Raw genomic sequence first — 15,520 nt, 5'->3', positions numbered from 1 at the left:
CTTTGAAATATTCCTAAAGAGTAATATGTAATGACACTGTTGCATACTGTCTCAATAAAATATAGTCTCGGGGGCCCGCCCGGTGGCACAAGTGGTTAAGTGCGCGTGCTCCGCTGTGGCGGCCTGGGGTTCGCCGGTTCGCCCCGGGCGTGCACTGACGCACCACTTGGAAAGCCATGCTGTAGCAGCGTCCCATATGAAGTAGAGGAAGATGGGCACAGATGTTAGCCCAGGGCCAGTCTTCCTCAGCAAAAAAAAAAAAAAAAAAAAGGAGGATTGGCAGATGTTAGCACAGGGCTGATCTCCCTCACACACACACAAAATATTTTTGTATGAGGTGAATAACAGTAATTTCGTGTATGTGAAAACTGATACTAGCAAGATTTTTTTTCAGGTGTTAACAGATGAGAGCACTATAAACAAAAAATTTCTGATAAGCAGAAAGATGTTAACATACTAATACTCCCAAATCGACTTTTTCTACTTAGAAAATTGAAGTACAGAAAACCTTCATAATGCCAATTTTTATGTAAGGACTGAAATATACATCATTTCTGAAAACTTTCTAATCTTAAGAACTGAAAACTGTTGAAAGCTTATTTTGATCATAGAACAAATCCAACACCAGAAAACTAATTAAGATCTTCCACTGGCAGGAATTTGGCCAACCCTACGATCTATTTCCAAAAATATAGGCATAAAAACAAAATACCACAAAGAATTGTTTCCATCCTCAAAGGCCATTCACATAAAGCTTCAATTTTCGTACTCCAACTAACTTGTAATGAGTAGATAAAGATTCAAGTTGTTTTCTACAACTTCATTAACTACTTTTATCGTGGTTTTGGATACCTAAGAGAATGCACAACCGAACATCTGTTATGTTCAAAATTAGAATACATCCACAGAACATATTTCTTTGGACTGAAAGCTGTCTCACTGCAATCAAAATGTTCCTAGGTATACAGAAACTACTTCCCTGTTGGACAAGAAGGGAGCTTTTCAGACATAAAAGTGCTTCTGTGTATTCTCTGATTTTTAATTATGTCCCTTAGTCCATAAGACAGTAACACAGAGGTATGCACATGAGGTATGCACTTGCTGTTCAACTAATATGTCTACAAATGAGGTTAACAAAACTACTAGCACAAAATTTTGCTCTGAAATTTGCCCCAGTAAATACTAAAAAAAAAAATTAAGTCAAAAGACAAACAGCTTTTCTAAGTTGATTGTAAATGAATATTTGTTTAATCTTAATGTTTCACACACGAGAATAATTGAGAACAAGAACCACAAGGCAGGTGTTTTTCTAAAAACATGGGTGAATATGGAGGAGAAAAAAACTAGCCATTACGTCACCCATGAGAAACCTCACTGTTGGGCAAGCCCCAGAAGTCCCCAGTAACTTTTCTCATTAAACACTTCACTCTCATAGTTAACAGAGACGAACAAGTGACTTGCCTCTACATCTGATGCCAATCTCCAACTACCATGAAGACTAAAGGAGATAAGGGATGTAAAGTATTTAGCACATTGCTTGGCACAAAGTAAGCACTCAATGTTAAGCAATTATTAACAAAAACAACGAATAATAAGCAAGTGTTAACTGTCTTCATGTATTCAAACATGTGGCTAACACTATGGTTGGCACTATGGGATATCAAAGAAACGTAATATTCCCTTACATACATGGACGGATACTAAGAGACCGGTTGACAAAACCAAGACACATACGTGGAATAACCAGGAACAGTCTAACAGTATACATTCTCAGCTTTACAGATAAAAAGTATACATTCATGATGCAATTTGAGAAGGAAAGAAACCAATGAGGGCTTGAGGTTATCAAGGGTTTCTTCCATTTTTCCATTTTACAAGTCCCATCGCTAACTTTATTGTGAGCTTCATGAGAACATAACCGTCTTCCTTTAAAGCTACTCTGACATGAGAACTTGACATTTCCTTCAATCAATCCAAAATAAAATCCCACTCTCACTCTCTAGTCCGATTTACATAAATGTTTATTCTGTGTCTCCCTCTCACTAAACTATAAACTCCTCTAAAACAAGAACACTTGTCAGTTTCATTCACCACTGTATTCTTAGCACTAAGAACAGTGTCTGGCATCTGGTGGGGGCTGCTCAGTAAATTGCAGACTAGAAAAAAGAATAAAATCAGATTCTTTGAGTATACTTTTTATTTCTTCAGTATCCCCCAGAGTAATCAATAGAGTACTTAGGACACGTAAATCACACAGACCACAGCTCTATTTAATCTGTACCACACTGAATACTGGGTATTTTATACATTATCACCTTTAATCCTTAAAAATCCTAAACAGTAGCTCCCTTTACGCCTATTTAATAGATGAGGAAACAGATAGTGTAAAAGAATTGCTAACTGGCAGAGTCAATATTAAAACTTCAACCTTCCTGAGCCCAAACCCACCCTCTTAACAACAAAACTAAAGCTCACTATCTGTAGAATACAAATATTGTTGGCTGCTAGCTTGAGTCAGCAGGTGCTTAGTAGTGAGAATCTCCTCAAAAATCCAGGGAAAAAACATGTATCAATCCAACTTGGTACGTTTTTAAAGTTTTAAGGCTCACCTTGTTGAATGACTATTGAATCCAATCTGAGTTTCATCTCAGCACGCTCCACTATTCTTTCTTCTACAGTGTTATCAGTTATAAATCGGAACACTCTGACAGTCTTGGTTTGTCCAATCCTATGTGCTCGGTCCTAGGCAAATTACCGTGTTATTTTGAATAGTTAAAAATTCACATAAATAACATCTGAATGTGTATACTAAGAAACAAAATTAAAATAAGTTCATGTATACAATGGTTTTTAAAATACACATGTATACTAAAAACAGGTTCATAGTACATTAATTCTTCTTAAATTCTCAAAAATTTCTGTTTCAATCAAATTAATTGGTTATCTCACAAGCAAAACTTAAGAGTGTACAGAACGTGTCACAGTTGCTGAATCTGTGAGAAACTAGCAGATTAACTTTACTAGGTTATACCGAGATAACACACACATAATATCTCCAGACAAGACAAACAAAACTGTAATTTTTAAGTCTGATCATAAAGATTTTTTTTTAATCTTTTTTTCTTAGGTTTAAATTCAAAATGTTTTTCTACCTAAATCAAATCTAAATTTTCACAGCTATTAGGGAAAGAAGTAACAAACAAATGAACTCCACAAAGAATATAAAAATCCTAGTCTTTAAATATCACTCAATTAACTACATACAAGTAGCCAAATTAATTTGAATTCTATTTTCTGTTTAAATTCTGGTAAGTTCACGAAACATATTCCTACAAAACATCCCTATTTCTAATTGATCAATTTTCCCCAGTCACCCTCACAAAGAGGACAAGATTAAAGTGACCAACACCAGAGATCTAACCGTTGGGTTCATGGTCACCAACACCATGGGTCAAGTCATTAAAAGTATCAAACTGGGGGCTGGCCCGGTGGCGCAAGCAGTTAAGTGCGCACGGGCCGCTGTGGCGGCCCAGGGTTTGCCGGTTCGGATCCCGGGCGTGCACGGACGCACCACTTAGCAAGCCATGCTGTGGCGGTGTCCCATATAAAGTGGAAGAAGATGGGCACTGATGTTAGACCAGGGCCAGTCTTCCTCAGCAAAAAAAGAGAATTGGCAGATGTTAGCACAGGGCTGATCCTCCTCACAAAAAGAAAAAGAATCAAACTTAAGAATTCATAAGTTTTCAAATTAATCTACAGATCATAAATTTTTTCAACATAAGAATGATTTTCCTGATCTGGTCAAGGTACTCCCACACATGGACGTAAATTTTAAGCATTTAATGTGGCAGATGGGTTAGTAGCTCACCAAACCAATTTCCTTTTCCTCCTAGGACACAACTACACTATCATTTAGCAACTCCCTGCAATCCGTTAATGCTACGTGATTGAGTGCTGGCCAAAGAATGTGGGGGCACTTTCAGGCCTGACCCACAAAAAATTTCCTGGATAATCCTCAGCTCTCTCCTATCTCCCTTCTGGCATCAGGATACAGGGGACACAGCAGGACTCCAAGGTCCTAAGATATGCCAAAGCTGTACGACAGAAATACCCTAATTTAGATGGACGATCACCTGCAAAATACCCTCAATGAACTACTAGGTCAGAGAAAAATAAAATTCTACTAGGTTAAGTCACTGACATTTGTAGATTGTTTATTAGCTTACTCTAACACATCTATTAAGCACAGAATATATTTATTTGTTATCTCTTACCATAGCCTGGAGATCTACTTGGGGATTCCAATCTGAATCATACAAAATTACTACATCAGCAGTAGCAAGATTGATGCCCAAACCACCAGCACGTGTGCTTAACATAAACACAAACTTCGTGCTGTTTGGTTCATTGTATGCATTGATGGACTCCTATGGACATAAATTAAAACAAATGTCAGAAAACTATTTAATCTGATGATTTTTTATCTCCCCTCCTCACATTTTACTCACTTGTCTCTCATCATGCGGTGTCTGCCCATCCAATCTGCAGTATTCATAATTTCTCCACATGCAATAATCTTCCAAAATATCCAATACTCTCGTCATCTGACTGAAGATTAGTACTCGTGAACCTATAGGTGAATAAAATAGCCCATTATCAGAAGATTCAAAGTAAAAATAATTTATTTAAAACTTTAAGGCCAACCAAAACTAAGACTAACCAATCACCCCTTAATTACAAGTTACCTAGTTGGTTATAAGAAATAAACTGTACATTATTTTTTATCCAAATCAGTTATGCCCCACATCATGGCACAAATAGAAATGGTTGTAATATTTGTACAACACACTAAGGTAAACAGAAAAGGGTATTTGCCTCTGGCCTGGAAGGTCTTGCCACCCCAAAGGCTGAGACAATCATCTTTTTATCCCACATACATTTAAAAATAACATTCCAGGGGCCAGCCCGGTGGCGCAAGCGGTTAAGTGCGCGCGCTCCGCTGCGGCGGCCCGGGGTTCGCTGGTTCGGATCCCGGGCGTGCACCAACACACTGCTTGGTAAGCCACGCTGTGGCGGCGTCCCATATAAAGTGGAGGAAGATGGGCACCGATGTTAGCCCAGGGACATCTTCCTCAGCAAAAAAAAATAGGAGGATTGGCGGATGTTAGCTCAGGGCTGATCTCCTCACAAAAAAATAAATAAATAAAATAACATTCCATCCTCCAACACACACCCAACACCCTGGGGTATCATTCTAGTTCTGAAGACCATTCCAGACTGAAAGATCATAAAGGTGTGCCTCACATCTACACTGATTGCCCTTCACTTATGACATGATTCAAATTATTCAACTGCCTTCCAGCCAGCTGCACAATGCCTTCAAAAGAATGTATGAAGACAAAGGGATCATTATGAAAAACAATGATTATGAAATTATCTTGTCTTGGAAGCTGAGGCTGATAATCTGCTGTTGTCCCATGTTCCCATACCCCAAATGCATAAGAATGTTCAAAAGTCTCCATGTTCCCTGCAGAGTTTAATATAGCTTTCATTAATATCTGAGTATTTCTACCAAGTTCTCGCCACTCCTCCCCATCAATTCAATTCCTTTAATTACTTAGCTTCCAAGGAAAGCATTTTAGAAAATATATTTCCACAAAAAGGCACAAAAGGAACAAGAAAAAAGTAAACCAATTCACTGACAACTCTTACAATTTTTTTTTTTTTTGTTTTTTGGTGAGGAAGACTAGCCCCGAGCTAAGATCCATGCCAATCCTCCTCTTTTTGCTGATGAAGATTGGTCCTGGGCTAACATCCATGCCCATCTTCCTCTACTTTATACAGGACGCCACCACAGCATGGCTTGACAAGCAGTGCATCAGTGGACTCCTGGGATCCAAACCTGCAAACCCCGGGCCACCGAAGCAGAACATGCGCACTTAACCACTGCGCCACTGGGCTGGCCCCATCTTACGATATTTTTGATAGTCAGTATCCTACAGGAGATTCATCTACTGGTACAACTGTCATTCGTATCAAAAGATACAGAGAAACACAAATGGAGAAATTTGAAATCTGACTGTATACTTCATATTACAGAATGAGTCATTTGTGTGTAAAATGCCTTGATGTCTGGGATTTGCCTCAAAACAATCTGGGAGGAAGAAAGAAGTTATGGTATATGAAAACAAGTTTTGTCATGAGTTCATAATTGTTGAAGCTGGCTTCATATTAAGTTCGCTCTACATTCATGTAATTTAAATAAGTCTGTACACATACCACAGACATACTGATTTTCATATAAAAAGTCAGCATGTCATAAATAAAATTGCTTTGGGTACATGCACATGTTTAATTAAAAAATCCACATAAATAATTGAAAAACAATACTATGAAACACACCACCACTATCTACCAAAGGATCTGGGAACTGTGTATGGGTAGGAAGAACATTCTTGGCATCTTATTAAAAAAACCCTGACACAGATTTCTAGGAAAACATATATAAAATAAGAACTCTCTCCCAAAATCCAGGGAGTGTGGCTGCCCTAACTACTGATCACTTTCTAAAAGATTTAAGGCCTAAAATTGCAGGGGGAGAGGAGAGATAGAGCTCAGATAATGGATCAAGTTTTTTAATGTCCCACACCTCAACTTTATCGAGCGCCAGAATAGTCATTTCAAAACGTAGCACTCCCTCATTTTAACAACAGAATTTTTAAACAGTTTTCATTACTTCTCAATTTAATACCATTAACACAGATACCTTGTTCTTTTAATTTAGGGAGCAGCTTGTCTAACACCACCATTTTGCCACTGTTGGTAACTAGATGCATATCTGTCGTATAAGGTGGACCAGGTTCAGCTCCATCAAATAGGTACGGATGATTACAGCATTTCCTCAACTGCATCAGGATGTTCAATAACCTCATTTTGTCCATCTTCCCTGCAGAGTTTAGTATATCTATATCCTTCATTAATATCCGAGTATACCTATTGACAAGAAAAATATTTTAAGACAGCTCAAGGGTTCCTTCACCAGTCCCTGCCACTTTACATTAATCTCCTTCCCCATCTCAACCCAAATACCTGTAAAAAAACAACCCACCAACTTGTAAGGGGTAGTTAGGAGTTTACCATCTACAACCTTCCTTTTTTCTTCTATTTCTCTTTATTGCCCCCAGTGTTCTAATGTTCACCGTTATGCTTTGGGCCTTGAGGCCCAAAACAGTATAAAATCGTCTCCTTGGGATGAATTCAAACAAAGCAATATGATACATTTTTAAGTAATTAAGCAAAACTTAAAATGTTAAGTTTTAAACATAGTTTTAATTTGTAGCCTTTTCCAACAGAAAAGTGCCACTATTCAATAACTATTCAGTGTAGCTAGTGTAGTGTTTGGGTAAGAACATTAAGACCTAAGAAGGGAGGAAGAATCATGAGAGGGTAAGGCAGGATGATGAGAATAGGATGAATACAATGTGATTTAAATATAAGTAAAAGTACATGGGAGTTGGGGGGAGATAGGAGGGCAATGAAGCTACAGCCATAGCCTAAGGTTGAAGTGCAAAAAGTCTTGCGTGTATACTAAGAATTTAGATATTATCCTGCAGGAAGTAACAATCTAAGTACCAAAATCTCAGCACCTTGAATCCTCTGAACAAAATAACTTGAATAATCTAAGCAATCTATGTTTAACAACTCCAATTATGGGCCACAAAATATTCGAGGCAGACCTTTCCATCAAAATTCAGACTAATATAAAGTTCACTAACATGTTTAACTAAAAACATCTGTCTTCCCTTAGTACTGACTCATGTCTTAGTTCTGTACTTTAGAGCCATACAAGACAAGCCTAATATCTTTGCTACCCTATAAAAGCCTTTCAAAAGTTCTGAGGACATTTAGGATGCCTATCTTCCAGAGTGGTCCTCTCTTTCCAGATAACATGCCCGTTTCTTTACATTACATCCTTTCTGTCCTTTTACGAACAACTCCAGCCCCTTGTAAATATTTATCATTATCAGTTATGGAACTGAATACAGTTGAGATGTGGCGTAACCAGTAAAGAACAGGGTGGCTATTTATCTCCCTCCTTTGAACACTACACTTATATTAATACATGCTAAGGTAACAGTTATCTTTTTCTGCGGCCACTTCACATTGTTGATTCATGTTGAGCTTTCTATATACAAAAAATAAAAATTAAATACTAAATCAGTTGTTTCTAGCCTTCTGGATTTCATACATTCATAAAACTTTTAAAAAAAATGAAAAAGATAAAAGAAACATAACGTTTTTAACTTTTTTATTTTGCCCCATACGAGTGTTTAAAAATAGCTACCATGGGGGCCAGCCCCAAGGTATAGTGGGTAGAGTTGGGGCGCTCCACTTCGGTGGCCCAGATTTGTGGGTTCAGACCTCAGGCACAGACCTACATGACTCGTCAGCCATGCTGTGGCAGTGACCCATGTACAAAATACAGAAAGACTGGCAAAGACGTTAGCTCAGGGCTAATCTTCCTCAAGCAAAAAAAGGGGAAGACTGGCAACAGATGTTGGCTCAGGGCCAATCTTCCTCAGCAAAAAAAATACACAAATAAGTAACTTAAAAAAAAAAAACAGCTACCATGTATCATCACCGTAATTTCACAAAAAGACATTTTATCCTGCCTAAAATAAAACAACTCAGAACGGAGTCTTTTAGATTAAATAAATGTAACTTTATGGGGTAAAAGAAAGCACTTAAGTTTTCTCATATCTCTACAATCTCCAACTTCATCAAAAACAGCACTAATCCATGAACCAGTATTTACGAACCACCCAGTTATTCATGTCTCACATCTGTGCCACCATACCTTCTTTTTTAAAAACCCAAGTAGAGGGCTTTATATGTATCCCTGTTTAATTAAATGCCAAGTTTAATTTTTGGATTCATAAACCTCCCACCCTGATGCTGTCATCAAATAGTTTCAAGACTTCGTATCACAAATTTGATTAGCAAGCCCTACACTATAGGACCAGAAAACTCTTCAGGCTGAGTTCAACCCAGCAAACAGGAATTCCTTGAAGATGCAAATTAGGAAAACAAAATACAAATGAAAGTTAGTGAAGAATCAATAGTGATTTCAAAAACATCTCAGAACACATACCATTCCCTCTGCATTTTGCTGAGACCCACATAGATTTTTACTTCCTTCTTTGGAGGCAAACTCTTTTCAACATCAGCCTTAATTCGACGAAGGAGGAATGGACGCAAAACCTTAAAACAGAAAAAGAAACGGAGACAACCTTATTTGTAATCTAAGTATTATTTCAGGATCCCAAAATTGTCTATTAAACACATGGAAAAGAAATTTATCTGCTTGAATATCAAGTGATTTTTAGGACTTCTCCCTTCCAAATATATAATAATTTATTATTACTGAGTTCCTGAAGGATAATAATAAAAGACCATTATTTATTCAACATATATAATGAGTATATACTTGGCTATACTGTCATAAAATACTGAAAATAATAGTAAATTGTAAAGATGATGTTTTCAACATTCACTGCCTTTCAGGTTTAAAACTAGTTACTTGCATGTAGACTCACATTACTTAAGAAATGGCTAGGTCCACATTAAGATGCCTTTCGGTTACAGTTTTTAAACTTACTTTTCCTTATGAAAGTAGACCATAAGGATACAAATCATGAGTATATAGTTCAATAAATTTTAATCAAGTAAACACACCCACGTAACCATCACCTAGATAAATAGAACACCCCAGAAATCCTTCTTGTAACCTTCTTTAACTTCTTGTAACCCAGGGGAACATTTTAATTCCCCCTTTCCTCCCCAAGGGTAAGCAATATTCTTACATTTTATCATAGATTAGTTTTGCCTGTTATTTTTCTATATGTAAGATTCATACAGTATATGCCCATTTATGTCTGGTTTCTTTTATTCAACATTATGTTTGTGAGATAGATCCATGTGGTATGTAGTAGTTCATTCATTTTCATAATAAACTGTAAAATACTTATAAAACTAAAGATAAAGATATCCCTTCATTCGTATCTTCCTTTGTTCTATTTACACTAGCATATAAAAATATGATCATCACAAAACAAATCAAAAATTGGTGAGAAAAATAACTGGCAACACTTCTCTAATATAATCATGTAAGGACATGGTATAGCTCTAGCTGGTAGCCCGCACCAACTGTCAGACATGTGAGTGAAGACCTTCAGCCCCACTGGTCCTCTTCCAGAACTGTCCAGGTTAACGCAACTGGATGAATCCAGCTAAAACCAGCATAGAAACCACTCAGCCAATCCATAAACTCTGAGGTTATTAAAATATATACTACTAAAGTTTTTTTGGGGGGCGGGTTTGCAAAACTGATACATCAACTAAGAATTATCTCATTCCTAAATATACCCATGCTGATTCCAAATATCCTCTTCCATTAGACCACAGGAGCTGTGGTGGGAATTTCAAGACAGACTATAGGAAGGTAGCTACCAGACCTCTTCTCTCTGATTTGATAAGCATCTTCATACTACTCCCTGAACAAAATAAACAGATGCCAAAACTGGTTGATTCTGTTGTGTGGGTTGTTTTGGTCTGCTTTACCTACACGTACCAACATATTTATTAAAGCACAGTCTACATATACACTCCAAAATCTTTCAAATAAGTTAATCTAAATTGAGTGCTTACATGCTTAAATGCCATTAAACTTAAATATAATTGTCTAGGAGATCACCTTCAAATATTTAACAAAATTTCAGTATGTAAGAATTTTAAAGCACTTTATAATTAATTTATATAGGAATAAAAACTTGAACATTTACAAACTTAACTTTTTTTCCCCTGTTCAGATATCCACTATGAGCCCAGCACTGTGCTAGGGATACAAAGACTTAACATGTTTCCTGTCTTTGTGTTTACAATGCAGCAGGAAAAACACTTGTAAATTAATCATTTCAATACTCTGTGCAAAGTCCGATAATGTTAGAATGCCAAGATTATTAAAGATGGGATAAAGTCTCTAGGCTGGCCTCATCTTGGGTATTGAGTGGAGAAGGTAACACCACTGAGCTTTGGACTAGGTATTAGTAAAGAGGGCAGGACAGGGGATACTATATGTAGTAGAAAATATAACCAAGGACAAAGAGACTGGAAGTAGCAGTGTTTACAGAAAATTGACAGCAGGATCAGCAATTCTAACAAATTAAAGCTTGATACAAGAAGTGAAATAGAAGCTATAGAATGTTAGGTTAAATTGTTGGGGGGGCAGGGGGCGATTTTGCCCCCCAGGGGAACATTTGTAACGCCTAGAAACATTTTTGGTGGTCACAAATGGGGGCATACTACTGGCCTCTAGTGAGTAGAATGTCAAGGATGCTGTTAAACAAGAAAACCAACTTCCCTGTCCGCCTAAAACTATCTAGACTGAAATGTCAACAGAAAATGAGAAACGCTGAGTTGAGTCATGAAAGGCCTTATACGCCATGCTTCCAGGGTCTGGCTTTATCTTGCTGGTCAGGTTATCCTAATCTGTGGTCTGTTAGAGAAATTTCTCTATCTACCAACCAACTTTTACTTGTGAATCTTCACAGAAAGAACAAACCCATATATCACAGCAAAAACATATCAACTCTGAGCGGATAAAGAGGGGCAAATAAGAAGCCTCCCATGTCAGGGACCCAGAGGGCAAAAGAGAGAGCTCCCCCCTCCCCGCAACCCGGACTCTGCAGCTCAACCGACCAGACCTAGCGATCCGAGGCAGACCTGATCAAACAACTGGACCTGTGGATCGCAGCGGGGGGAAAAAAAAAAAAAAAAAAACTGCGGATCGCAGCAGAAAAACCGGGGCAGAGCGCAGGGGGCTTAGACTACACAGCCCTTTACCACCAGGCAGTGGCAGCAGGTGGAAATTGCAACCAGAGACTTCCAGGATGAGGAAAAACAAAACCAACACAGGAACCACAATGCAAAAATATATGAAATCACCAGACCAGAAACAAAATGACAAGCACCCAGAAATCAACCCCGAAGACACAGAAATCCATAAACTAAATGACAGAGATTTCAAAATAGCTATCATAAAAACACTCAACGAAATACGAGACAACACAGACAAACAATTCAATGAGATTAGGCGTTTCTTCACAAAAGAGATTGAAATCATAAAGAAAAACCAATCAGTGCTGATGGAGATGAAGAACACAGTGGAGGAGATAAAGGAGAATCTGGAATCTTTAAAGAACAGAGCTGACAATATGGAGGAAAGAATTAGTACTTTAGAGGATAGGAATACAGATATACTCCAGATGGAAGAGGAGAGAGAACTAAGACTAAAAAGAAATGAAGAAAGACTCTGAGAAATATCTGACTCTATTAGAAAATGTAACATAAGAATTATAGGTATTCCTGAGGGAGAGGAGAGGGAAAGAGGAACAGAGAGCCTATTCAAGGAAATAATAGCTGAGAATTTCCCAAATCTGGGGAAGGAGCAGGAAATACCAGTAAGCGAAGCCAACAGGACACCTATATATATTAACAGACAAAGGACTTCACCACGACACCTAGTGGTAAGGCTAGCCAGGGTCAACGACAAAGAAACAATATTAAGGGCAGCTAGACAAAAACAAAAAATAACGTACAAAGGAACTCCCATCAGGCTCTCAGCGGATTTCTCAACAGAAACTTTTCAGGCTAGAAGAGACTGGAATGATATATTCAAAATACTGAAAGACAAAAACTTTCAGCCAAGAATACTCTATCCAGCAAAAATATCCTTCAAATATGATGGAGAAATAGTAACTCTCCCAGATAAACAAAAGCTAAGGCAGTTCATGGCCACGAGACGCTCCCTACAAGAAATACTCAGGAAGGCCCTCAGGCCTGAAAAAAAGAAGAGAAAGGGAACACAAAGCTTGGAGGAAGGAGAAAAGTAGGTAGACAAAATCAGAGAAATAGTAGATCTTTACCGGAATAGGTTAGCAACCACTTAAATACTAAAGTCAAAGATCAAAGGAAGAAATTCACCAAAAATAAATTTAACCTCATCACTGTAAACACACAGCCACAACACAAGATAGAATAAGGTATAACAAGAACAACTTAGAAGGGGAAGAGGAAAGTGACTGAATTGACTTAGTATAAGGAAATAGGAGGCTATCAGATAATGGACTATCTCATACACAAGATTTTTTGCCCAAACCTCAAGGTAACCACTAAACAAATAATCAAAGCAAAACCACATATGATAAACAAAGAGAAAACTAGAAGAATCATAAGACAGAACAACCAAACTGAATTGGCAGTCCAAAACAAATGGGACAAGAAACAAAGGAAATGCAAAAGAACCAGAAAATAAGTGACAAAACAGCAACATTAAGCCCTCATATATCAATAATTACCTTAAATGTAAATGGATTGAACTCTCCAATCAAAAGATAAAGAGTGGCAGGATGGATTAAAAAGCAAGACCCAACAATATGCTGCCTTCAGGAAACACATCTTAGCACTAAAGACAAGCACAGGCTCAGAGTGAAAGGATGGAAGACAATACTCCAAGCTAATGGCAAACAAAAGAAAGCAGGTGTTGCCATACTCATATCAGACAAAGTAGACTTCAAGATAAAACAGGTTAAGAAAGACAAAGAAGGGAAATATATAATGATAAAAGGGACACTCCATCAAGAAGACATATCACTTATAAATATATATGCACCCAACATAGGAGCACCAATGTACATAAAACAACTATTAACAAACCTAAAAGGAGAAATCAACAACAACACAATAATAGTAGGGGATCTTAACACCCCACTTACAGCAATGGATAGATCATCCAGACAAAAAGTTAATAAAGAAATATTAGACTTAAACGAAAAACTGGATGAGATGGACCTAGTAGACATATACAGAGCACTCCATCCAAAAACAGCTGACTACACATTCTTCTCAGGCACGCATGGAACATTCTCTAGGATAGACCATATGTTGGGAAACAAAGCAAGCCTCAATAAATTTAAGAAGATTGAAATCATAACAAGCATCTTTTCAGACCATAAGGCTATGAAACTGGAAATGAACCAGGAAAAAAAAACTGGGAAATTGACAAAAATGTGGAGATTAAACAACATGCTACTGAACAACCAATGGATCATTGATGAAGTTAAAGGAGAAATCAAAAACTATCTGGAAACAAACGAAAATGATAACATGCCATATCAAACCATATGGGATGCAGCAAAAGCGGTCCTGAGAGGGAAACTCATAGCGATACAAGCCCACCTTAACAAACAAGAAAAAGCCCTAATAGGCAACCTTAAATTACACCTAACAGAACTAGAAAAAGAAGAACAAACAAAGCCCAAAGCCAGCAGAAGGAGAGAAATAATAAAAATCAGAGCAGAAATAAATGAAATTGAGACCAAAAAAACAGTAGAAAGGATTAATGAAACAAAGAGTTGGTTCTTCGAGAAGATAAACAAAATCGACAAACCCTTAGCCAGGCTTACTAAGAAAAAAAGAAAAAAGGCTCAAGTAAATAAAATTAGAAATGAAAGAGGAGAAATTACAACGGATACCATGGAAATACAGAGGATTATAAGAGAATACTATGAGAAATTATATGCCAACAAATTGGACAATCTAGAAGAAATGGATAAATTCTTAGACTTATACAACCTCCCAAAATTGAACCAAGAAGAAATGGAGAATCTAAATAGACCAATAACAAGTAAAGAGATTGAAATAGTAATCAAAAACCTCCCAAAAAATAAAAGTCCAGGACCAGATGGCTTCTCCAGTGAATTTTACCAAACAGTCAAAGAAGATTTAATACCCATCCTTCTCAAACTATTCCAAAAAATAGAGGAAGATGGAACACTTCCTAAATCATTCTATGAGGCCAACATCACCCTGATACCAAAACCAGGTAAAGACAATACAAAGAAAGAAAATTCCAGGCCAATATCTCTGATGAACATTGATGCAAAAATCCTCAACAAAATATTGGCAAACCGAATACAACAATACATTAAAAAGATCATACACCATGATCAAGTGGGATTTATACCAGAGACGCAGGGATGGTTCAACATCTGCAAATCAATCAACGTGATACATCACATCAACAAAACAAAGAATAAAAACCACATGATCGTCTCAATAGATGCAGAGAAGGCATTTGACAAGATACAACATCCACTTATGATAAAAACTCTCAATAAAATGGGAATAGAAGGAAAGTACCTCAACATAATAAAGGCCATATATGACAAACCCACAGCCAACATCATACTCAACAGGGAAAGACTGAAAGCCATTCCTCTGAGAACAGGAACGAGGCAGGGCTGCTCACTCTCACCACTCCTGTTCAACATAGTACTGGAGGTTTTGGCCAGAGCAATTAGGAAAGAAAAAGGAATAAAAGGAATCCAAATAGGTAACGAAGAAGCGAAACTCTCACTATTTGCAGATGACATGACTGTATATATAGAAAACCCTAAAGAAT

At 37.4% G+C, this 15,520-nt stretch overlaps 1 protein-coding gene across 1 annotated transcript in view; it reads right to left on the bottom strand.

Annotated features, from left to right (window-relative positions):
• Nucleotides 1–15,520, bottom strand: part of SMARCA5 (SWI/SNF related, matrix associated, actin dependent regulator of chromatin, subfamily a, member 5) — a 45,781-nt gene that overhangs the window by 8,677 nt on the left and 21,584 nt on the right. The window contains exons 10-14 of the mRNA XM_058550126.1: nucleotides 9,152–9,261; nucleotides 6,767–6,993; nucleotides 4,509–4,630; nucleotides 4,275–4,427; nucleotides 2,610–2,742 (exon numbers count right to left, since the gene is read on the bottom strand). Coding sequence (XP_058406109.1) covers nucleotides 2,610–2,742; nucleotides 4,275–4,427; nucleotides 4,509–4,630; nucleotides 6,767–6,993; nucleotides 9,152–9,261 — 745 coding nt within the window. The remainder of the gene's footprint in view (nucleotides 1–2,609; nucleotides 2,743–4,274; nucleotides 4,428–4,508; nucleotides 4,631–6,766; nucleotides 6,994–9,151; nucleotides 9,262–15,520) is intronic.

This window comes from Diceros bicornis, chromosome 11 (genome assembly GCF_020826845.1).
Source record: "Diceros bicornis minor isolate mBicDic1 chromosome 11, mDicBic1.mat.cur, whole genome shotgun sequence".
NCBI lineage: Eukaryota > Metazoa > Chordata > Mammalia > Perissodactyla > Rhinocerotidae > Diceros > Diceros bicornis.
This window is presented reverse-complemented; position numbering and strand designations above follow the sequence as displayed.